At 67.3% G+C, this 23,689-nt stretch overlaps 2 protein-coding genes across 4 annotated transcripts; one reads left to right on the forward strand and one right to left on the reverse strand.

Moving 5' to 3' along the window:
* The first annotated feature begins 1,932 nt into the window (after positions 1-1,932).
* On the forward strand, positions 1,933-15,738 carry RTKN (rhotekin). Of its 3 annotated transcripts, XM_050973748.1 has the most exons (14): positions 1,933-2,036; positions 4,037-4,240; positions 8,316-8,509; positions 9,231-9,292; positions 9,445-9,498; positions 9,576-9,693; positions 10,599-10,823; positions 11,246-11,340; positions 12,176-12,282; positions 12,797-12,928; positions 13,351-13,516; positions 14,381-14,485; positions 14,672-14,774; positions 15,022-15,100. In XM_050973748.1, exons 2-14 carry the CDS (start codon positions 4,157-4,159, stop codon positions 15,026-15,028), a joined length of 1,452 nt encoding a protein of 483 aa, XP_050829705.1. In that variant the 5' UTR covers positions 1,933-2,036; positions 4,037-4,156; the 3' UTR covers positions 15,029-15,100. The 3 variants fall into 3 exon arrangements, with proteins under 3 accessions (XP_050829705.1, XP_050829704.1, XP_030091087.2); XM_050973747.1 differs by lacking the exon at positions 14,672-14,774 and having other exon boundaries at positions 15,022-15,738; XM_030235227.2 differs by lacking the exons at positions 1,933-2,036; positions 14,672-14,774 and adding an exon at positions 2,903-2,970 and having other exon boundaries at positions 15,022-15,738.
* On the reverse strand, positions 15,710-22,600 carry LOC115484916 (drebrin-like). Its single transcript, XM_050973746.1, has 13 exons — positions 22,454-22,600; positions 21,121-21,173; positions 20,923-21,035; positions 20,774-20,848; positions 20,180-20,314; positions 19,967-20,044; positions 19,328-19,479; positions 18,696-18,750; positions 17,995-18,069; positions 17,775-17,883; positions 16,646-17,703; positions 16,186-16,231; positions 15,710-16,106 (listed from the first exon to the last, which is right to left on the reverse strand). Exons 1-13 carry the CDS (start codon positions 22,537-22,539, stop codon positions 16,006-16,008), a joined length of 2,136 nt encoding a protein of 711 aa, XP_050829703.1. The 5' UTR covers positions 22,540-22,600; the 3' UTR covers positions 15,710-16,005.
* Between the last annotated feature and the right edge of the window lie 1,089 nt (positions 22,601-23,689).

Raw genomic sequence — 23,689 nt, forward strand, 5'->3', positions numbered from 1 at the left:
CAAAAATGTCTCCCCGGGGTGCCAGGATGGTGCCCAGGGCAGATTGAGGAGTTTTGGCTGCATCAGTCCAGAGAAATATTCCAAAAATCCACAAAAAACTCTCAAATACCCACCCAAATATCTCAAATATCCACACAAACCCCTGAAATACCCACCCAAATATCCCAAATATCCACACAAACCCCTGAAATACCCACCCAAATATCCCAAATATCCACATAAAACCCTCATATAGCCACACAAATATTCACAAAAATCTCTCATCTGAGAGTGGATCCCACCCAACCACAAAAAAATCCCCATCCAGCCCCAAAAAATCTCTCCCGGGGGTGCCAGGATGGTGTGATCAGGGCAGGATGAGGAGCTTTGACTTCATCAATCCACACAAATATCCACAAAAAGCTCTCAAATACTCACCCAAATATTTAATATAATCACATAAACCCCTCAAGTACCCACATAAATATCCCAAATATTCACGAAAATCTCTCATCTGAGAGTGGATCCCAGCCATCCCCAAAAAATCCCTCCCCGCGGTGCCAGGATGGTGCCCAGGGCAGGATGAGGAGCTTTGACTTCATCAATCCACACAAATATCCCAAATATCCACACAAAACTCTCAAATACCCACCCAAATATCCCAAATATCCCCACAAACCCCTCCAATACCCACCCAAATATCCACAAAACCCCTCCAATACTGACCCAAATATCCCAAATATCCACAAAACCCCTCCAATACTGACTCAAATATCTCCAATATTCACCCAAATCTCCCATCTGAGTGTGGATCCCATCCATCCCCACAAAGAAAACCCCATCGCACGGAGGGGACAATCCCTGGCACGGGTCATCCTGCCGTGTGCCACCTCTGCAGGTGGCACCGCGACATCCCCAGAGGACCCTTCCCACCCTCCCGCCGCGGGATTTTGGGATTCCCTGCGGGGACACGCGTGTGACAGCCGCGGGGTGGCACGCCCAGCGATGTCACACGGGCACAGATGTCACACCCGTGGCCATTGTCCCCCCCCCCCGTGTCCCCGGGCCATTGTCCCGCCGTGCCAGGAGCCGCCGGCACCGATCGCCGCCCGCTCCCCCCCCCCGGCAGCATCCCGGGGCTGAGCGGGGCACCGAGAGGCGACCCCGGCATCTCCATCCCGGTGTTCCCCACCTGGCCCCGGTGCTCCGGGCACAGAGACCCCTTCGCGGAGCACCGGGACCCTCACAACCCTGAGATTGCCGCGGGCTCGGGAACCCTCGGAAAGCTCCGGGCACCGGGAAGGCTCCAGAGTACTGGGAGCACCGGGAACACCGGGACCCTCCACAAATCTCCGGCTCACGGGGGCTCCGGGACTCCTCGGGATCCCTTGGAAGACTCCGGACCCCGGGATCCGCCAAGACCCCCGGGACCCTCCAGAACCCTCTGGACTCCGGGGCTTCCCGGACCCTCCGGACCCTCTGGGACCACCGGGACCCCCGGACATGTTCCGGCGGGACGAGCGGAGCCGCACCACGGTGGCGGAGGGGTCGGCGCTGGACATGGAGCTGCGCCGGGGCCGCTGCTGCCCCCCGGCCCCGGCCCCGCAGGTACGGGAGCTCCGGGAGCCCCGAGAGCCCCGGGTACCCCGAGAGCCCCGGGAGCCCCGAGAGCAGCGGAAGCAGCGGGAACACCGGGAGCAGCGGGAGCCTCGGGACCACCGGGAGTCCCGGGAGCACTTGGAGCCCCGGGAACACCGGGAGCAGCGGGAGCAGCGGGAGCAGCCCGGGCACGAGGCCACGGGGGCGGTCACGGCCGCTCCCTGCCCCCCGGCCCCCCCCCGGCCGGTCCGGTCCCGCTGCCCCGGCCCAGCCGGGAATTCCGGTGGGATCCGGTACAGCGGGAAGCGCCCGCGCCGCCGGCACCCGACGGGGAGGGGGGAACTGGGAGGACTGGGAGGGACCGGGGGGGTCGGGGAGGGGACAGGAGGATCGGGGCGTCCCGCACGTGGCGGTGGCCGTGCCGAGCCTGTAGCACACGGGGAATTTTGGGGGTCCCGGTGGGTCTGGGGTGTCCCGGTTCACCCTAAACCAGCTGCGCTTGGGGGTCCCGGTGCCGGGAGGGGTCTCGGTGGATACAGGGGGTCCCAGTTCGCCCAGTCCCAGCTGAGTTTTGGGGGTTCCCGGTGCGCTCTGGGGTTCCCGGTGTGCGCGGCGGGGGGGTCTCGGTACACTCGGGGGGCTCCGTTTCCCCCGGTCCCAGCTGCCCGCTGAGGAGTCTGGCTGTGCTGGGGGGGTCCCGGTTCACCCGGTACACACACACTCGGGGGTCCCGGAGAATTTTGAGGGGGGGGTCGGTGCATCCTGGGATGGATCCGGTGTATTTTGAGGGCTCCTGGTGCGCTTGGGGGGTCCCGGTGCGTACGGGGGGTGGGGGGGGGGCGGTCCCCGTCTTTCAGAGCCAACGGTACTCGGCCGGTCCGGGTTCACTTGGAGGGCCCCCGGTTGGCACGGGGGCATCTCGGTTCTCTCGGGGGTGTCTGGGCGCACTCTGAGGGGTCTCGGTACACTTGGGGATCGAGCCGGGGCATTCGGGGGCATCCCGGTGCCCTCTGGGGAGCTCCCGGTGCATCCCAGGGAGTCTCGGTTCACTCGGGGGGGGGGGGGGAGGAGGGGGTTGGTGCGCGCGGCGGGGGGGGGCAGTCCCCGGGTACCGGCTCCTCACGGGGGCTGCGGTTCTCTCGGGGCGGTCCCGGTGCCCCCGGGGGGTCTCGCCCCCCCCCCCAGCACCGCAGATTTTCCCCAGCAGGGGGCGCCCCCCGCCCATTCCCGGTATCCCGGAGCCCCGCGCGGGGGGGGGCGGGGGGGACACGGAGGCGGCTCCTGGGAGAAAGGAGGGGGGGACACGGGCAACGGGGGACACGGGGCGGGACATGGGGCGGGGGCGGTCGCCGCTTCCTGTGCGCGATCGCGGCGGAGCGGGAGCGGCCGGAGGTACCGGGAACGGGGGGCAGCGCTGAAGGGGGGTGGGGGGGAGAGGGGGTCCCGGTGTCCGTCCCTACCGGGACTCCGTTCCCCGCCTCCCTCGCACGGGACCCCATCTGCTCCTCCCACGCCTCCCCCACCCCCTCCTCCGGTGCCGTTCCCCGAGCCCCGTTCCGCACCCCCGGGCACGGTGTCTCCCCCTCCTGGCACCCCTTTTCCCGTCCTCGGCACCCCCAAACTCTGCACCCCTCGTTCCGCCCCCGCACCCCAAACCCTGCACCCTGTCCTGTGCCTGCACCCCAAATCCTGTACCCCAAACCCTGCACCCCCAACCCTGCACCCCGTCTTGTCCCCAGCACCCCAAACCCTGGAACCCCTTCCTCTGCACCCCCTCCCCACCCCCCAGCTGATTCCCCCTCCCCCGCACCCCTCATCCCCCCGCTGCACGCCAAATCCTACACCCCATCTATTCCCCTGCACCCTCTCCTGCTCCCCCAAATCCCTGCCCTGCGCTCAAAACCCTGCCCCCCTTTTCCCATCCCCACACTCCATCTTGTCTCCTGCACCCCATTTTCTCCACTTTTCTTGTGCCCTGCACCCCAAATCTTGCACCCCAATCCCTGCATCCCAATCCCTGCACCCCGAACTCTGCTCCCCATTCCTGCACCCCTCATCCCATCCCTGTCCCCCCCTTTGTCCCCTGCCCCTCCTTTCTTGACCCCTTATCCCCCTGCCTGCCCCCCAAACGCTGCCCCCATCTCTTCCCTCCTCCACCCCCCATTCCTCTCTCCCCTCACCCCAAATCTCCCCCCTCTCGCCCACCAAATTCCTCCACCCCTCCCTGCCCCCCAAACCGGTCCCCGCCCCCTCCCCGCCGCCCCCGCTGCCCTTTCCCGCACAGTCCCCCCCTTGTTCCCTGCCGGGGGGTGGCCAAACAACGCGGGAGCCCCCCCAAATTCCAGGGACGGGCCCAAGCCCCCCCCAAATTCCAGGGACGGGCCCCAACACGTGGAGGACCCCCCAAATTGCCGGGGTGGGTGGGGGACGCCATCAGAACCCCATTTTCTCCCCGCAGCCACCTCGGTAGAGAGGGGGGGGCGGCCCCCACTGCACCCCAGCGCTGGATGCGGCGGGACCCCCTTGGGGGGCTTTGGGGGAACCCCCCAAAATAGCTGGGGGGGTCCCGGGGGTCCCGATGGAGGTGGGGGGGGGCCGCCGGCTGCGGATCCTGGAGGATCTCAACATGCTCTACATCCGCCAGATCGCCGCCAGCATCCAGGTGCGAATTTTGGGGAGACCCCTCCCTCCCTCCCCAAATCCAAATCCGGGATCCCCGGGACCCCCGGACCCCCGGAGCCCGGATTCCCTGGGGGGGGGGGGGTTTGGAGGAGTCCGGAGGTCCCGGGAAGGCGGAACGGGCTCCTCATCCCAAAGGGATTCACCCCTTGAGGAGCCCCCCGAAATCACGAGAGGGGCGATTTTGGGGGGGCTCCCGCTCCCCCTGTTCGCAGCGGGGGGTTATTTATAGGTAATGACGTCACTGGAGGGGGGGGACAGGGGCGGGATCGGGATCGGGATCGGGATCGGGATGGAGGAACCGGAGGTACCGGGAAGGACTTGGGGGGCCTGAGGGTGGTCGGTGGGGGAGGTGGTATGCTGGGAAATTTGGTGTTTTGGGGGTGTTAGGTGAATTTGGGGGGGTTGTGGGGTGCAGGATGAGTTTGGGGTGGTGCATGGCACGGTTGTGGGGTGCAGGATGGATCTGTGGGGTGCAGGATGAGTTTGGGGTGGTGCATGGCACGGTTGTGGGGTGCAGGATGGATCTGTGGGGTGCAGGATGATTTTGGGGTGGTGCATGGCACGGTTGTGGGGTGCAGGATGGATCTGTGGGATGCAGGATGAGTTTTTGGGGTGCAGGGTAAATCTATGGGGTGTGTGGTACCCCTAGGGGGTGGAGAATGAGTTTGTGGGGTGTTTGCCCTGCCTGTGGGGTGCACAGCCCACCCCTTGGGGGTGCACGATGGATCTGTGGGGCACGTGGTGCCCTTATGGGGTGCAGGGTGTGTTTGTGGGGTGCGTGGGGTGCAGCAATAATTTGTAGGGTGTCTGGTAAGCCTGTGGGGTGTACGATGGATCTGTGGGGTCCTTGATGTTTTTGTGGGTTGCGCGGTCTGGTTTTGGGGTTCACAGATTCCCTGTGGGGTGCAGGATGTGTCCGTGGGGTTCCTGATAAATCTGTGGGGTGCACGATGTGGGGGTGCAGCTGGGACCCCTGAGAGCACCGGGCTGGGACCCCTCATGTGTGTGGCTGGGACCCCCAAACAATGTGGGACCCCCTCCCCCCGCCTGGGCATGACTGGGACCCCCGGTGGGGGGGGAGGTTTGGGGGTTTTGGGGTCCCCTGTGCCCAGCAGGTGCCCCAGCCCCACATTTTCTCCAGCCCCTCCCAAACCCCAAATGTGTCAGGAGCCGGAGCTGCTGCGGGTACAGGAGGGGTTTTGGGGACCCCCTGACCCCCAAATTTGCCATTGCCATTTAAGCTGCAGTCGGTGCTGTGGGTTTGGGAAGGGTTTTAGGGACCACCCTGACCCCCAAATTTGCCATTGCCCGGAGCTGGAGCTGCAGTGGGTGCTGTGGGTCTGAGAAGGGTTTTGGGGTCCCCCTGCCCCACCCCCCAAATGTTCCATTCCCCAGAGCCAGAGCTGCAGAGGGCTCTGTGGTGGTCACTGCAGGTGCAGAAGGGATTTTGGGGTCCCCCTGACCCCCAAATGTGCCCATTGCCAAGAGCCAGAGCTCCAGCAGGCCCTGGAGCGGGCGCTGTGGGTGCAGAGGGGTTTTGGGGTCCCCCTGACCCCCAAATGTGCCGTTGCCAGGACCCAGAGCTGCAGCGGGCCCTGGAGCGGGACCTAGTGTTGTGGGAAGGGTTTTGGGGTGCCCCTGACCCCCCAAATGTTCCATTCCCCAGAGCTGCAGCAGGCTCTGGAGCAGGCGCTGGGGGAAGGGTTTTGGGGTGTGGGATGGTTTTTGGGGACCCCCTGACCCCACAAATGTGCCATTTACAGAAGCTGGAGCTGCAGTGTGTGCTGCGGGTCTGAGAGAAGTTTTGGGGTCTCCCTGACCCCCTAAATGTGCTGTTGCCAGGAACCAGAGCTGCTGAGGGTGCTCTGGGTTATGGAGGGATTTTGGGGATCCCTTGATCTCCCAAATGTGCCGTTGCCAGGAGCTGGAGCTGCAGCGGGCCCTGGAGTGGTCACTGTGGGTATGGGAAGGGTTTTGGGGTCTCCCTGACCCCCCAGATGTTCCATTCCCGGGACCCAGAGCTGCAGTGGGTGCTGTGGATGCAGAGAGATTTTGGGGACCCCCTGATCCCCCAGATGTGTCATTGCCAGCAGCCAGTGCTGCAGCGGGCGCTTTGGGTTTGGGCAGGGTTTTGGGGTGCCCCTGACCCCCCAAATGTTCCATTCCCAGGACCCAGAGCTGCAGCGGGCCCTGGAGTGGGTGCTGTGGGTGTTGTGGGTTTGGGAAGGGTTTTGGGGATCCCCTGACACCCAAATGTCCCTGTTGCCAGGAACCAGCCCTGCAGTGTGTGCTGTGGGTTTGGGCAGGGTTTTGGGGTCCCCACACACACAAATGCCCCTGACCCCCCAAATGTTCCATGCCCAGCAGCCAGAGCTGCAGCGGTCTCTGCGGGTATGGGAAGGGTTTTTGGGTCCCCCTGACCCCCCAGTGTACCTCATTCCCTGGAGCCTGAGCTGCAGTGGGCTCTGGAGCGGGTGCTGTGGGTGTGGGAAGGGTTTTGGTGTGTGGGAAGGGTTTGGGGTGCCCCACACCCACAATGCCCGCTCCAGGGCCCACTGCAGCTCCGGCTCCTGGGGATGGAACATTAGGGGTCAGAGGCACCCCAAAACTCCTCTCAGACCCACAGAGCCCGCTGCAGCTCTGGGTCCTGCAATGGAACATTTGGGGGATCAGGGGGTCCCCAAAATCCCTCTCAGACACACAATGACCGCTCCAGGGCCCACTGCACCTCCAGTTCCTGGGAATGGGCATATTTGGGGGGTCAGGGGCACCCCAAAATCCTTTCTACAGCACAAAACCCTTCCTGGACCCACAGTGACTGCTCCAGAGCCCGCTGCAGCTCCGGCTCCTGGCAACTGAACATTTGCCAGGAGCCTGAGCTGCAGAGGGCACTGTGGGTGTGGGAAGGGTTTTGGGGTGTGGGAAGGATTTTGGGGTGCCCCTGACCCCCCAAATGTTCCATGCCCAGCAGCCAGAGCTGCAGCGGTCTCTGCGGGTATGGGAAGGGTTTTGGGGTCCCCCTGACCCCCCAGTGTACCTCATTCCCAGCAGCCGGAGCTGCAGCGGGCCCTGTGGCTATGGGGAGGGATTTTGGGGTCCCCCTGACCCCTCAGTGTTCCCTTGCCAGGAGCCGGAGCTGCAGCGGGCCCTGGAGTGGGCCTGTGGGTGGGAGGGTTTTGGGGTGCCCCTGACCCCCAGTGTTCCTTGCCAGAGCCGGAGCTGCAGCGGGCCCTGCGATATGGGGAGGGTTTTGGGGTCCCCCTGACCCCCAGTGTACCTCATCCCAGGAGCCGAGCTGCAGCGGGCCTGAGGTGCTAGTGGGGAGGTGGGGTGTGGGAAGGGTTTGGGGTGCCCCATAACCCCCAGTGTACCTCATTCCCAGGAGCCAGAGCTGCAGCGGGCCCTGGAGTGGGCCCTGGGGTGCTGATGGGGGGATTTTGGGGTCCCCTGACCCCAGTGTCCCTTCCAGAGCGGAGCTGCAGCGGGCCCTGTGGCTGTGGGGAGGGTTTTGGGGTCCCCTGACCCCATGTCCCTGCCAGACCAGCTGCAGCTGGCCCAGGAGTGGGCCTGGCATGGAGGGTTTTGGGGCCCGTGACCCCCGGTCCTTCCAGAGGAGCTGCAGCGGCCTGAGCGGGTGGGTTGAGAGGGTTTTGGGGTGCCCCTGACCCCCAGTGTTCCCTTGCCAGGAGCCAGAGCTGCAGCGGGCCCTGCAGAGGGCCCTGTGGGTCTGAGAGGGGTTTTGGGGTGCCCGTGAACCCCCGATGTACCTCATTCCCAGGAGCCAGAGCTGCAGCGGGCCCTGTGGGTCTGAGAGGAGTTTTGGGGTGTGGAAAGGGTTTTGGGGTGCCCCTGAACCCCCGATGTACCTCATTCCCAGGAGCCAGAGCTGCAGCGAGCTCTGCAGCGGGCCCTGTGGGTCAGGGAGGGATTTTGGGGTGCCCCTGACCCCCAGTGTTCCCTTGCCAGGAGCTGGAGCTGCAGCGGGCCCTGGAGCGGGCCCTGTGGGTCAGGGAGGGATTTTGGGGTGCCCCTGACCCCCAGTGTTCCCTTGCCAGGAGCCGGAGCTGCAGCGGGCCCTGGAGCGGGCCCTGCGGGTCAGGGAGGGCGCCCGGCGGCTCCTCCCCGCCTGCAGCCGGCCCGAGCAGGCGCTGGAGACCACCAAGACCCTGGTGCTGTGCGAGGCCAGGGTGGTCGCGGCCGGGGGGGAGCTGCAGCGGCGCCAGGAGGCCCGGCTGAGGGGGGCCCGGCGGTGAGGCACCCCAAAAACGAGCGCGGAGGGATTTGGGTACCCCAAGGGATTCCCCAAGGTGGGGAGGGCACCCTGTGGGACCCCCAAAGTGGAGGGGGAATGGGGAACCCCACAGGGGAATCCTAAAAGCCCAGGGGGGGGTTCCCCAAAAGTGAGGGGGGAAGTCTGGGGACTCCGTGGGGGTGCGGTGGTGGGGGACACCCCAAAATTTGGGGAGACATGGGGGGCACCCCAAAACATGGGGGGACATCGGGTACATTGCAGTGAGGGGAGCCCTAAAACCCAGGGGATGGGATGAGGGGCCCTGAGGGTCTGCAGCAGTGAGGGACACCCCAAAACCTGGGGGGACATGGGGGACACCCCAAAACCTGGGGGGACATGGGGGACACAGCAGTCAGGGGCATCCCAAACCCTGGGGGGACATGGGGGACACGGTAGTGAGGGACACCCCAAAATCTGGGGGGACACAGCAGTGAAGGACACCCCAAAACCTGGGGGGACACGGCAGTGAGGAGCACCCCAAAAACCAGGGATGGGACGGGAGACCCTTGTGGGGGGTGGGGGGTGGTGGTAGTGAGGGACACCCCGAAATTTGTGGGCAACGAGGAAATGCACAGGGGCACGTAGTGGGGGTGTGTTGGCAGGGGACACCCCAAAACTGGGGAAGGGTAGCCCCCCAAAATGTGGGGGGAGCCTTGCTGAGCCCTCCCGTCCCCCGCAGCCCCTCGGAGGGCGGGCCCGGGGCGGAGCGGGTGCCGTGCCGGGGCACCGTCTGCATCTCAGGTACGGTGGGGTCTGGGGGGGTTCTGGGGAGGGGGAACCCCCTCCTCTCTGCCTGCCCCCCTGCGGCACCGCCTGCATTTGGGGTGGGGGCTCTGAGGGTGTCTCAGGGGGTCTCACCCCCCTCCTGCCCTCCCCTCCCTCCCCTCCCCCAGATTTGCGCATCCCGCTGATGTGGAAGGACACGGAGTACTTCAGGAACAAGGGGGGTGAGTGTTGGGGTGCCGGGGGTCCCCCCTTGCCCCGCGGTGCCCCCTGTGACCCCCTGACCCCCTGTGCCCCCCAGAGCTGCACCGCTGTGCCGTGTTCCTGCTGCTGCAGGTGGGGGCTGAGATCCACGACACCCCCACGGTGCTGGTGGACAGGACCCTGACCGACATCTGCTTCGAGGGAGCCGTGCTCTTGTGAGGGAGGGAAGGGACCCCCGGCACACCCACACCCCTCCCTGGGATCCTGGCACCTCCCCATAGGACCCAGGGAATCCCCACACCCCTCTCCAGGACCCTGGCACCTCCCCATGGGACCCCTAACACCCCCACACCACCCCAGGGACCCTGGCATGCCCCTATCAGACCCCTGATCACCCCCATGGGACCCCTGAGCTTCTCTATGGGACACCAAACCACCCTCATACACCCCTAGAAACCCCTGACCCATCCCATGGGACCCCTGATCACCCCACATCTCCCCCAGGGCCACTGCCACCCCCTATGGGACCTCTGATCACTCCCCTAGGGGACCCTGACACCCCAATGGGACCCCTGCCACCACCAACCCCCATGTGGGGATCCCTCCCCTCTCCTGTCCCCACTCCAGGAGACCCCAAATTCCCTCTCTGGGGACTTCTGGCCCCTTCTGGGGGTGACCCCTGCTCTCCTCTGCCCACCCAAGGAGGGACCCCTGCCCCACATGCCCCCTTCCCTGTCCCTGCAGTGTCCCCACAGTCTGTGGGGTGGCCCTGAGGGTGTCCCCTGCTGGTACTGCCCCCCCGGCGCTGATCCCTGTGTGCCACCCCTGGCACTGACCCCTGGGCTGTCACTGACCCCTTTGTGTCCCACTGGCACTGACCCGTCTGCCCCCCCAGCACTGACCTTCCTGTGCCCCCGGGCTGGCACTGACCCCGGTGGCACTGACCCCTGTGTGCCTCCCCTGGCACTGACCCCTCTGCCCCCCTGGCACTGACCTTCCTGTGCCCCCGGGCTGGCACTGACCCCGGTAGCACTGACCCCCCTGTGCCCCTGGGCTGTCACTGTCTGCCCTGTGTCCCCGGGCTGTCCCTGACCCCGATGTCACTGTCCCCTGTCCCCAGCCCGGAGGCGGGCCCGGATTTCGAGCTGCGGCTGGAGCTGTACAGCGCGGGGCTGCCCGGTGGGGGGGCGCAGGGCAGTGCCCCCCGGAAGCTGGCATCGCGCCTCAGCACCTCCCTGGGCCGCTCCTCGGGCCGCCGGGCACGGGCTGCCCTGGAGGGGGGACCTGCCAGCCCCCCGGGCACCGGTGGCACCGGGGCACTGCTGCTGCCGCCACCCGGTGTGCCGTGAGTACCTCCTGTGCCGCTGTGTGTCACCTGTGTGCCACGTGTACCCCCCTGTGCCCCCTGTCTGCCACCTGTGTGTCACCTCTGTGTCACATGTCCTCCTGTGTCCCCCTGTGTCCCCTGATGCTGTGTGTCCCCCCATGTCTCCCCCTGTGCACCCCCGTGCCCCCAGACCCCCCCATCCTTCTCAACTTCTCCACACTGTCCCCTGACCCCCCAATGTCCCCCTGTCCCCCCAGTGTCCCCAGGTGTCCTCAATGTCCCCTACCCCCCAATATCCCCTGTCCCCTGGTGTGCCCTGTCCCCCGGTATCCCTAGATGCCCCCAATGTCCCCTATCCCCCCAGTGTCCCCTGACCCCCCCAATGTCCCCTGGGTGTCCCCAGGTGTCCCCATTGTCCCCCTGTGCCCCGGTGTCCCCAGGTGTCCCCGGTTCCAGCTGCTGGCCCACACCACGCTGTCCCTGGCCCAGGTGCACGACGGCTTCCGCACCCACGACCTCGTCATCGCCGCTGACGGTCAGTGGGGTCACAGCGCCCCAAACAGCCCAGAAACACCCCAAAACAGCCAGGGGCACCCCAAAACAGCCCATAAACACCCCAAAACACCCCATGGTACCCCATATCACCCCATAACAGCCCAGGGCACCCCCAAATACCCTGTAACACCCCATAAACATCCCATGGCACCCTATAACACCCCACAGTACCCAATAACACCCCAAAACACCCCATGGCACCCTACAGCACCCCATAATAGCCCGTAACACCCATGGCCACACCATAACCAGCCCGTGGCACCCCAAAACACCCCACGGCACCCCAAAACACTCCACAACACCCTGTAATACCTTATAACACCACATGGTACCCCATAACACCCCAAAAGACCCCGTGGCACCCCATAACACCCCAAAACTCCCCACCCATCCCATGGCACCCCAAAACAGGGCAATGGGGCTGGAGCAGACAGGGAGGAGTTGGGGGGTCCGGGATTTTGGGGTCCTGCAGGGGTGGGGGTGGATTTGGGGTCTCGGTACATGGGGGGACAGGGAGGGGTCTGTGAGTCCTGGAGCAAGGAGGGGAGGGGTCTGGGATCCTTTTGGGGTTTGGGGGTCCCTCTCAACCCCCAAGAGTCTCAGGAGTCCCCAGAACAGAGCAGAGCCCCTGCTAGGGGTGTTTGGGGTCAGTGTAGGGGTCCCTCCATATCCCCCCCTTGTCCCTCCCAGAGCAGAGCCCCTGCTGGGGGAATGTGGGGGTCCCTCCATATCCCCCCCTTGTCCCCCCAGAGCAGAGCCCTGCTGGGGGGATGTGGGGGTCCCTCCATGTCCCCCCTGTCCCCGTGTCCCCCCAGAGCAGAGCCCCTGCTGGGTGCCCCTCTATGGCCGCGTGTGTTGCCGCCTGGCGGCCCGGCCCAGCTGCATGGACACCCCCGCGGCGACAGGGACACTGCGGCTGCAGGTCAGCGACAGCGGGGACACCGGGAATGGCAGCGGGAGGGGCGCCGGGAGCGACACAGGGTGTGGGAGAGAGGGATGGGATGGAGGGCTGGGGTCAGGAATGGGAGAGAGGGGTGGAGTTTATTAACGCTGCCATGATAGAGGAGACCCTGCAACTGCAGGGGAGGGAATGGGATAAATGGGATGTAGGGAAATGGGATATAGGGATGGGATATAAGGAAATGGGATGTAGAAATGGGATAGAGAAATGAGATTGAGGAATGGGATAGAGGAATGGGATATAGGGATGGGATCAAGAAAGGGGATGGAAAAATGGGGTATAGGGAATGTACCACCTGTGGGTGCTGAAGGGGGGACACTGGTGCTGTGGTGTCACTGGGGGTACAGAATGGGGGACACTGGTGGGTGCTGAAGGGTGGCACCCTGGTGCCGTGGTGCCCCCGTGGGTGCTGAAGGGGGGCATTGGTGCCGTGGTGCCCCTGTGGGTGCTGATGGCTCTGTGGCTCTCGGGGCAGGCTCCAGGGGCCGAGGGGCCGGGCGGGGCCCCCCTGTTCTGTGTCCTGCGGGGCCCGGGGCTGCTCTGCTACGGCAGCGCCAGCGAGGCTGAGGCAGGGCAGGAGCCCACCCTCACCATCGCTGTCACCAAGGTACACAGGGGACACTTGGGGGGCTGGTGGGCTCGGGGGGGCACGGGGAGTGTGGGGGGCTGTGGGGTTGTGGGGGATGGAGGGGACATGGAGTTGTGGGGGGTACGGGGAGAAAGGGAGTGTGGGGGGTCAGGGTGGTTTCAGGTTTATGGGGTGTTCTGGGGTCTATGGGGGCTGTTGGGTCTCTGGGGTGTTTTGGGGTCTGTGGGGTGTTCTGGGGTTTATGGAAGCTCTGGGGTCTCAGGTGTTCTGGGGTCTCTGGGGGCTGTGGGGTCTCTGAGGTCTATGGGGGCTGTGGGGATCTCTGGGGTCTCTGGTGTCTTTGTGGTCTCTGGGGTGTTCTGGGGGTCTCGGTTTTCTGGAGGTCTCTGGGGGTCTCTGGGCTCTCTGGGCCCCCCACCCCAGCCCTGCTGGTACCCCAGGACACGCGGGTGCGGGCGGTGGAGTCGGGGGGCCGGGGGCAGCCCCCCGGGGTGGCCGTCACCAACCGGCTGGGCGGGGAGGAGGTGACACACGCGCTGCTGGCCGAGAGCACGGCCGAGGCACAGCGCTGGCTGCAGGCCTTTGGGCAGCACCTCTGCGACCTGGGTGAGCTGGGACCCCCGGGACCCCTGGGACCCCCTACCTCATCATCCCTCTGGGAGTCCCAATCATCCCTGTGGGACCCTGCACATCCCGGTGGGACCCTCCCAGCCCTGTGGGACTCTACACATCCCCGTGGGACCCTGCACATCCCGGTGGGACCCTCCCAGCCCTGTGGGACCCTAAACATCCCTGTGGGACCCTACGCATCCCAGTGGGACCCTAAACATCCCTGTGGGACCCTACATATCCCTGTAGGACTCTCCACATCCCTGTGGGGCCCTCCCAGCCCTGTGGGACCCTAAACATCCCTGTGGGACCCTACACATCCCCGTGGGACCCCACACATCCCTGTAGGACCTTCCCAGCCCTGTGGGACCCTCCTTGCTGGTGGGACCCTGTCCCAGTGGGATCCCCATTGTTAAAGGACCCCAAACCTAGTGGGACCCCCTGATCCCTGTGGGAGCTCCATCACCCTGGCAGGACCCCAGACCATCCCTGTGGGACCCCAGGGCAATGGGGACAAGGACGAGGCTGAGAACAGGACAGAGACAAAGATGGGCACGGGATGTGGTCAGGGAGTGGGATGGGGACAGTGACATGGGTGGGAACAAGAATGGGGTAGCACAGAGATGGGAAGGGACAAGACCCCTTGGGGGACCCCCCCACTCCAGACCATCACTGTGGGAGCTGCATCACCCCAGGACCCCCAACCCAGTGAGAGCACCCCCATTCCTGTGAGACCCCCATCCACTGGGACCCCCATCCCCCTGCAGCTCCCATCCCCATCCCGGACCCCCTGGATCCCGGGGGGCTCTGTCCCATGCCCCCCCACCCCCGCATTGTCCCCGTTGTCCCGGTTGTCCCCAGCCCAGTGGAAGCAGTGCTGTGAGGAGCTGATGCGGATCGAGGAGCCCCCCCCGCGCCGCCCCCCGGCCCCGCTGCCCCCCCAGGGCTCTCTCTACCACCAGACAGGTGAGTGGGGCTGGGGGGGTCGGGGGGGGCGATCCGGGGGGGCTCTGCTCTGTCTCCCCCTCTCTGCTCTCTGCTCGCTCCCTAACGCTGCTCTTCTCGCTGTCCCCCCTCTCTGTGCCCCCCCTTTCTGTTCCCCCCTTTCTGTCCCCCCCCCGCCGCTGTGCCACCCCCCTGCCGCGCCCCCAGCCCCGCCGGGCTCCCCCGGGCCCCCCCCGGCCGAGGGGCTGCTGCTGCAGGAGAATGTCTCAGCCGAGATCCGGGCTCTGCTCAGCTCCTACTACAGCGACAGGTGACGGGGGGGACACGGGGGGACCCCCGGACAGCCCCCCCACGCTGCCACAGCACCCCCAGCACGGCCGTGGGGACTGCGGGATGGGGCAGAAAGGGACCCCCAAACCCCCCCACAGCCTGTGAGGGGAATCTTTGGGGGGGTGTGAGGGTATTGGGGGGGTCTTTTACAGCAGCCGGGGGTGCGGGGGGGGTCTGGGGCTGCCCGTGACCCCCCCGTGACCCCCCCTTTATCCCTCCCCCCCCAGCTATTGACCCCTCGGATGACATCGCGGCCGTCACCGACATCCTGGCGGGGCACGGGGCGGCTCCCCGTACTCCGGGCCCCCCCCCGTGGCTCTCGCTCTTCGAGGGGCCCCCCCTGCGCAGCCCCAGCCCCCCCCGCCGGAGCCGCCCCCGAACCCTGTCCCTGGACGCCCGACTCAGCACCCTTAAAGGCCGGGGGGGCCCCCCAAAACCCCCCCACTCCAGCTCCTCCAGCAGCGGCAGCAGCAGCCCGGGGCCCCCCCAGCGCGACACCCCCAGAGCCCTCCAGTCCCGGGTGTGACCCCCAGCACTTTTTTGCGGGGCGGGACAGGGGGGAATGGACCCCTACTCAAGGGGGTTTGGGGGGGGAGGGGGGCTCCCTGCTTCTGTTTTTGGGGAGAAACTGGAATTTCTGCCCTCCCCATGCTGGGGGGGTTCAGGGCTAAACTCCAAAAAGGGGGGGGGGGGGGGTTGGCTTTCTTCCCCTCCCCCAACAAGGGTGGGTGCTGGGGACCCCCCCACCACAGGGTGGGTGCTGGGGACCCCCCCCCCACCGCAGGGTGGGTGCTCAGGGTCTAACCCGGGGGGGACACAGAGCTCCCCCCCCCAGCTCTGCTTTCCTCACCTCTAACCCGGGGGGGTGACACAGCCCCCTCCGGCAGGCCCCCCCCAATTAATAATATTCACTAATAATTTGCATTAAAATTTATTTAACAGCTGCTGTGTGTGATTTTGGGAGGGTGGGGAGGGGGGCGTGGGGGTCCTTGTGCCCAAGTGAGGGGGGGTCTGTGCCCTCCCATCCTGTGCTGCCACCAGCGGGGAGTGGGGTCTTGGGGTGCTGCCCCCTCCCCAAGCTGCTCTTTTGGGGTGCAAAGGGGGGGTGGAGGCTGTGCTGGGGGGTGAGGGGGAGGGGGTGTCCATCCTGGGTGCTGTGGTGCCATAGGGGCGACCCCCCCACCCCAAAAGGAGGTGCTGAGCCCCCCCCATTACACAGCATGGGGGGAGAGGTCCTCGTCCTCGGTGGGGGGGCTGGGGCCCCCCAAAAGCGGTGGGTGGGGGGCGTCCCGGGCCAGCAGCAGAGCGAAGCCTGAGGGGAGAGTGGGGGTGAGATGGGGGGTTGGGGGGGTTGGGTAAATTTGGGGGTGTCCGGGGGGGTTTTGGGGTACCTGGCGTGGCTTTGTGCAGGACGAGGCTCTCGCTGGGCTCCTCCCCCTGCGGAAATTGGGAGGGGCTTGAGGGGTCTCTGCACCCCCAGCTGGGCCCGCCCCACACACCAGGGGACCCCACCCCACCTCCCATCCTGCCCCCCACCCCATTCCCTCTCCAGACCCCAGAACATCCCCCAGACTCTTGGGTTCCCCCCTGACCCGCAGCCAGAGCTCCCCCAACCCCAAAACCTGCAGCCCCCGCAGCCCCTATGCTCCCCATCGCCCCCAGACCCCATCTCGGCCCCCCCTCACCCCCAAACCCTCATCATCCCCAGACCCCATCTCAGCCCCCCACTTTTCCCCAGACCCCCATCACCCCCAGCCCCCCACATTTCCCCAGACCCTCATCACCCCCAGACCCCCATCTCGGCCCCCCACATTTCCCCAGTCCCCCACCGCCCCCAGCCTCTTCCCGTACCTGCCCCGGGGGGGGTCCCGGCTCCCAGGGGGCTTCCCAGCCGCCCCCCCACTCGTGCCCCCCGATTCCATTGCGCCCCAAATCCTGGGGGTCCTGCACCGGGCGAGGGGGGCCGGGGCAGTGCAGGGGGGGCCCGGCCGGGGGTTTTGGGGACCCCTCCCGCGGGCTGGGGACATCCTCGAGCAGCGGCCCCAGAGATTCCCATGCTGGGGGGCTGGGGAGTGGGGGGCTGTCCGGGGGGGGGCCCTCCACATCCCGGGGGGGGCTGGGGGGAGACCCCAAGCCCGGAGTGCTGGGAGGGGGGAGGGGCTCTACCCCAGGAGTGCTTTCAGAAGACCCCGGCCCAGAGGGGACAGGGGGGACCCCCATCCGGGGGGGGCTGGGAGGGGGCCCAGACATGGCAAGGGGGGACCCTGAGCCGGTGGTGGCAAAACTGGGGGTCCCCAGGGTGGCGGAGGGAGGGGTCCCCATTCCCGTGGGGCTCGAGGGGCTCCCAGTGGTGTCCCATTGAGGGGTGGCCGTAGCCACAGGGCTGGGGAGGCTCCCTGGGGTGGAAGAGGGAGGGGTCCCTGTCCCCAGGGGGCTGTGGAGAGTCCCGGTGGTGGCACATTGGGGGGTCCCTGTCCCCACAGGGCTGGTGGCATGGGGGAACCCTGCTCGGGCTGGGCTGGAGGGGGGCCCCAAGGTGCCACATTGTGGGGTCCCTGTCCCCACAGGGCTGACGGGGGTGCCGCTGGTGGCACATTGTGGGGTCCCTGTCCCCACAGGACTGGTGGCATGAGGGGACCCTGCTCGGGCTGGGCTGGGGGGCGTCCCCAGAGTGGCAGAGGGAGGGGTGCCCCTCCCCCTGGGGCTGGCGGGGGTCCCGCTGGTGGCACTCTGGGGTGTCCCTGTCCCCGCGGGGCCGGGGGGCAGAGGCGGCGGTGGCCGGCGGGGGCTGGGGGGCGGTGCCCCCCTGGAGGCGGCGGGCGGGGGGGTCTGTGGGGGCTCCGGCCGGCGGAAGATGAAGGCGGATTCCGTCAGGCTGCGCTGGTACCGCAGGAAAGGCCGGCGGGCACCTGGTGGGGGCGAGGGCTCAGCAAGGACTCCCAGAGCCCCCCGTGCCCCCCAAGCCGTCCATGGCACCTACCGGGGGTGCTGCCGGCCAGGGGGGATGCGGACGTGGATCCCGAGCGCTCCCGCTGCCGGAAGAATTCCCGGGGGTTCTGGGTGCGCTGGGAGACCAGGATGGCGGCTTCCTGCGGGACCGGGGGTCAGCGGAAGGTGGCACGGGGCACCGTGGGGCACCACGGCAGGGCCAGTGCCCCCGTGACCCCGGGGGCAGGGAGGGACCCGGTCCCGGCACTCACGGCCGCAGTCCCGCTGAGCCCGGTGCGACCCCCGCGCTCCCGCTCGGCCGCCTCCTGCTCCCGCTGCTGCTGCTCCTGCGGGACACGGCGGCGATGGGAAACACGGATCCCTCAGGATGGAGCCTGGATCCCTTGGGATGGAGCCCTGGGTGCCCTGGGTAGAGCCCTCACACCTCCCTAGGTCAGAGCCCCACCCCGCATTCCCCTGCAACAGATCTCCTGTATCCCTTGGGATGGACCCGCTCTATCCCGCAGGATGGAGCCCCCGGATCCCCTGGGATGAACCCCTTCAGATCCCCAGGACGGATCCCTCGGGATGAACCCCTTCAGATGGCCTCGGATCCCCAAAGGTGGACCCCCCGGATCCCCTGGGATGGACACCCCTGATCTCCCAGGTTGAACCCCTTCAGATCCCCCAGGATGCACCCCAGATCTCCTTGGATGAACCCCTTAAGTCCCCCAGGGTGGACACCCCAAATCCCCCGGGAGGGACCCCCCTGATCCCCCCGGACAGACACCCAGAACTCCCTGAAGTCCCTAGGATTGTCCCCCCGGGATGGACACCCTGAAACCCCCTGGGTGAAGCCCAGACTCCCCGGGATGAACCCCCTGGATCCTGCTGGGATGGAGCCCCCGTGTCTCCCAGGACAGACCCCCCCGATCCCCCTGAGACCCCCCCATTCCTGCCCCCTTCCCCTCACCCATCGCTCCTGCTCCTTCCTCCGCTCCTCCGCGTCCAGCCGCGCCTGCTCCTGCCTGCGGGGCCGGCACAGGGGGCGTCACGGAGGGGACAGGGGGGCGGGACACGGGGTGAGACATGGATGGGGACATGGGGGGATGGGGACATGGGACACCGATGGGAAACACCAGTGGGATATGGGGACAGGGGGGTGGGACAGGGATGGGGACATGGGGGGATGGGGACATGGGACAGGCTGGGAAACATCAGTGGCATATGGGGATGGGGACGCAGGGATGGGACCTGGGACAGGATGGAACACAGATGGGAAACACCAGGGGGACACAGGGACAGGGACACGGGGGTGGGACAGGGATGAGGACACAGGGGTGGGATATGGGAGAGGATGGGACACAGATGGGAAACACCAGCAGGATATGGGGATGGGGACACGAGCATGGGACATGGGACACAGATGGGAAACACCAGTAGAATGTGGGAATGGGACATGTGACTGGATGGGACATAGATGGGAAACACCAGTGGGATATGGGGAAGGGGGCACGGGAATGGGACTGGGATGGGGACACGGGGCTGGGCCATGGACGGGGACAAGGGGCTGAGACAGGGATGAAGGCCAGCGTTGCCCCTCACCGCCGCTCCTCGATGAGCCGCTCCCGCTCCTGCAGCCGCCTCTCCCGCTCCGCCGCCTGCAGCCGCTCCTCCTCCATGCGCTCCCGCTCCCAGCGCCGCCGCTGCTCCCGCTCCCGCTGCTTCTCCTGCTCCTTCCGCTGCTGTTCCTCGCGCTGCGCACGCACCGGGATCAGCGCCGGGATCGGCACCGGGAACCTGCACCGACAGCTGGACCGGGAACTCACCCGCCCCGGCACCCACCAGGAGCGGCTCTGGGATCCCGCTGCCGCACATGGAACCGGCACCGGGAGTGGGACCCCGCCACGTTTCGTACTGGGGCTCTCCCAGCCTCGGCAGCAGGACCGGCACCGGGACCGGGACCCCACCGACCACCGCACCAGCACTGGCACCAGAATCCTCGGGGCTCGGCACTGGGACTGAGACCCCCACCCCATGGGCAGTGGGACCCCTGCAGCCTCAGGACCGGGACCCCCCAGACCTCTGGTCCGGGATCGGGATCCCACACCAAGCTCGGCACTGGGACCCCCACCAAGCTCGGCACTGGGACCCCCGAGCTCTGCCCCGAGACAGCGGCCGTGACCCCATCACCTGGATGTCGGGAGACCCCCCAGCCTTTCCCCAGCCCCCCACTCCTCTCACCTCAGCCTGCTCCCAGAAGGAATCGCGCTGGGTGCGCTGCAGCTCCAGCGCAGGGTTGGTCTTGCGGTAGTTGGTTCCCTGGAGAGCACAGGGGGGCCAGGGTGAGACCCCCAGAACCCCCCAACACCCAGAGAGCACCGGGAAGAACGGGCAAGCACCCACCGCCCACCGGGTGCCCTCCCCATTGCCGCAGGGACATCGCCCCCCACTCACCACCAGCTCCGGGGTGTCCTGGGGGGTCCTCCTGGGAGGGCGAGGGGCGGGGGGCTCCAGCTGTGCCAGGACTCGGCGCAGCCCCTCCAGCGACACCTCCTCGGGGCGCCGGGCGCTGATCACGGCCGTGGCCTCCTGCCACCGGCACGGGACAGGATGGGACAGTGCCACCCCTCCCACGGCCCACCCCCCGCAGGGCTCCACGCTCCCCGGGGAATCTCGGCACAATTCCCACGGACGTGTCAGATGTGGGACTGGATCCAGATGTGGGGCCGGATCCAGATGTGGGGCCGGATCCAGATCCCGGACCCAGACAGATCACCGGAAGCTGTTCCGGGGGATGGGGGGGGGCAGGACCCCCCCGTCAGGACGGGACCGGGGGGGGGCAGGGATCCCAACCACAGCTCCGGCGCGGCGGCCAAGACTGGGAGCACTGGGAAAGCGGCGGCTGAGTCAGCAGCGCCAGGAATGCGCCCGGGCACAGGCAAAGGTCGGGGAGGCGGGATGGGGGGCAGGAATGGGGAACTTGGGGGGGCGGGGACCCCGATACACCCCCCCCCATCACCCCCCGAGGGCTCCGTGCCCCCCACTCACCCTGAAGAAGCTCCGGATGGCCGGCAGGTGCCCGGCACACGCCGCCCGCTGCGATTCCGGCACCTTTTCCCCCACCTGGCACCCCAGCCATTGCTCAGCTCGGGGGGCTCCCGTCCGGGGGTCCCCCCGAGCTGTCCCCCCTCACTCACCCAGCTGATAAGGACGATCCTGGGGGTGCCGGAGACAGGATCGACGACCCGGCACAGCCCGTACATGATGCTGCCCACAGAGAATTTTCCAGCGAGCTCATCCGGCCCCCCGGCTGTAAGGAGGGGGGGTCAGAGGGGGTACAGGGAAACTCGGGGGACCCCCCCCCCAATACTCCGCGGCAGCGTCGCTCCCGGTACCTCCGGAATCCAGGAGCTTGAGGTCGTGGTGCTTCTCATAGCCAAAGACGGCCCTGGGGGGAGAAAGGGGGTCAGGGTGGGGGGCAAAGTGGGGGGTCGGAGCGGGTGTCACATAAAGTGGGGGGACCTGCCAGGCTTGGGCACCCCCCGTGATCCCCCGTGCCACCAGCTTGGGATGAATTCATGGAAATGCCGCCGGCAGCATCCGCCCCCGGGACAATGGGAATGTGGGAAGCGCCGGAGCGGCACGGCCCCCCAGCGACCCCCCCCCCCCCCCCACCGTGCGGCCGTGCCGGGACCCCCGCCGGGCCCTGGGAGGGCTCCGCGGGCCCCATCCCGGCGGGACCCTCCCTCCCCCCGCGGGCATTCCCGGCGGCTCTGCCCCTCTTTGTTCCCGCGTGGCTCCGGTTCGGGGCGCACGCGGGACGGGGCTGGGCACGGCTCCGGCAGCACGCGTGGAGCGCGGCGCGGCAGGGCACGTCACGCATGTCACGGCATGTCGCGACAGGCTGCGGCGCCACATGGCGGGACAGAGCCCGGCACGCGGCCGGGAGGGCGCCCGGGAGGAGCCGGCGCTGGAGCGGGTCCAGCCGCGCTCCGGGGGCAGAGGGCAATGCCCGGGCGGCCGGTGGCCACGGTGACGAGCGGTCCCATGACGCCGGGGGGCTGCGAGACCGATGAGCCCCGGTGCCGTCGCCCCCCACCCCGGGACAGGGCTTTTGGGGGACACCGGTACCGAGCTGGGGCCGGCCCTGGACCCCCAGCCCGGGACAGTCCCGGGACCCGCGTCCCCCCGGTGCAGCCGGGCAGAACCCCCCTTTCTACACCCCGGGGTGCTCCCCGCTCCCGCAGCACCCCCCGGGCCCGTCGTGCCCCAGCCCCGGGCGGCGGCGCCGCTCCCAGCCCGGCGGCACCGGGAGGGAGCGGGCGGGACGGGGCGAGACCGGCTGGGGCTCCCGGTTCCCAGCGCGGCGGCGCGCAGGGCTCAGTCACAGGACCCCCCCGGCGGATCCGGCACCCCCCAGCCGAGACCCCGGTGCGCCCCGGAGCCCCCTTCCCGGTGCCGGTAACGGTGCCTCTCGGCCCGCCCCCGACGCCCTGACCCGTGCCGGTGACTGTTCCTGCTCCCGTTCCCGGTCCTGTGTCCGGTGCCCGTCCCAGTGCCCGTTCCCAGTCTCTGTCTCCTCTTCCGTTCCCGTTTCCATTCCCGGTTCTCTGTGCCGGCTCCTCATTCCCACTGCCCTGTTCCCGATCCTCCCTTCCGTCCCCGTTCCCGGTCTCCGTTCCCGGCTCCCGTTCCCTCTCCCGGTGTCCCCTCCCCTCCCATTCTCACCAGTCGGTCCCAGCCCGGGGGTTCCCCACGTCCTCCCGCGCCGCCAGCAGCGCCAGCCGGTACCGCTCCAGCCCCGGCCCTGCCATCCCGATCCCGGGGCCGATCCCGATCCCGGGGCCGCCGCCGCCGCCCTGCGCCCGCCCCTCCCTCCCCCGCCACCCCCCCGGCACTTTCCACCGCCCACGGGCGGCACCGGGCGGGGCGGGGGCGGGAGCGGCCGGGAGGCACCGGCGCGGGACGGGCGGCGCTGGAAGCCCTGAGACGCAGGGAACGGGCCTGGGTCCCGCACCGGGACAGGGTCCGGTACCGGGATAAGGGTCCCGTACTGGGATGGGGATCTCCTACCGGGACGGGGGTCCTGTACCGGAATGGGGGTCCCGTACCAGGATGGGGGTCCCTGTTTGAGGGTCCCTGTACCGGGGTAAGGGTTCTGTACCAGGATTAGGATCCCATATCGGGATGGGGGTCCCTGTACTGGGGTGAGGATCCCATACCGGGATGAGGATCCTGAACCAGGATTAGGATCCCTGTACCGGGATGGGGCTCCCTGTAAAGGGATGAGGTTCCTGTACCGAGATGGAGGATCCTGTGCTGGGATGAAGTTCCCATACCAGGATGAGGGTGCTGTACTGGGATGAGGGTGCTGTGCCAGGTTCCCATTTCAGGACATGGATGCAGATTCCAGGATCCCACTCTGGAATGCGAGTGGAGGTCCCAGGATCCCACAGCAGGACACGGATGTCACAGCAGGACGTGGGGCAGATCCCAGGGGCCCACGCTGGGCTGTGTGCCTGGCTCCAGCACTGGAATGTGGCTGCGGTGCCAGGATCCCACCCCAGCAGGAGGGTCCCCAGACTGTCCCCCCTGTCCTTTCCCGCGGCCCTGGAGCCTTTCCCCCATTCCCTTTTTACACCAGGAAATAGGATTTTGGGGGCTGGGAGAATCACTGGGTCCCCCTCGACCATGAAGGGGATGGCGGGGGGGGTCCTGGGGACATTCCCAGCCCAGTGTCTGGCGCGGCCCGTCCCAGCACGGCTCCTGTCCCAAAGCCTCTCCCATCGTTCCCTTATTTGGGCACCGCGGCTGGAAAATCCCAAATCCCCAGGGAGGAGAAAAATGCTGGAAAATGGGATCTTGGGCCCAGCGACACGCCCAGCCTAGTGTGCGGTGAGCCCTGTCACCCCCTGTCCCAGGGTCACCGGTGTCACTGGTGTGAGTGGCATTACTGGTGTCACT

This window comes from Serinus canaria, chromosome 4 (genome assembly GCF_022539315.1).
Source record: "Serinus canaria isolate serCan28SL12 chromosome 4, serCan2020, whole genome shotgun sequence".
Lineage (NCBI taxonomy): Eukaryota > Metazoa > Chordata > Aves > Passeriformes > Fringillidae > Serinus > Serinus canaria.

What these genes read in the sequence shown, in the direction of transcription:
- RTKN (XM_050973747.1), top strand. Translation starts at nt 4,157, where the DNA reads ATGGAGGTGGGGGGGGGCCGCCGGCTGCGGATCCTGGAGGATCTCAAC. An exon ending in GTACTTCAGGAACAAGGGGG is followed by an intron (nt 9,499 to 9,575) that starts GTGAGTGTTGGG and finishes TGTGCCCCCCAG; the next exon opens with AGCTGCACCGCTGTGCCGTG. An exon ending in TCACCATCGCTGTCACCAAG is followed by an intron (nt 12,929 to 13,350) that starts GTACACAGGGGA and finishes CTGGTACCCCAG; the next exon opens with GACACGCGGGTGCGGGCGGT.
- LOC115484916 (XM_050973746.1), bottom strand. Translation starts at nt 22,539, where the DNA reads ATGGCAGGGCCGGGGCTGGAGCGGTACCGGCTGGCGCTGCTGGCGGCG. An exon ending in CCCCGGGCTGGGACCGACTG is followed by an intron (nt 21,174 to 22,453) that starts GTGAGAATGGGA and finishes TTCTCCCCCCAG; the next exon opens with GGCCGTCTTTGGCTATGAGA. An exon ending in GGAAGGAGCAGGAGCGATGG is followed by an intron (nt 18,070 to 18,695) that starts GTGAGGGGAAGG and finishes CGTGTCCCGCAG; the next exon opens with GAGCAGCAGCAGCGGGAGCA.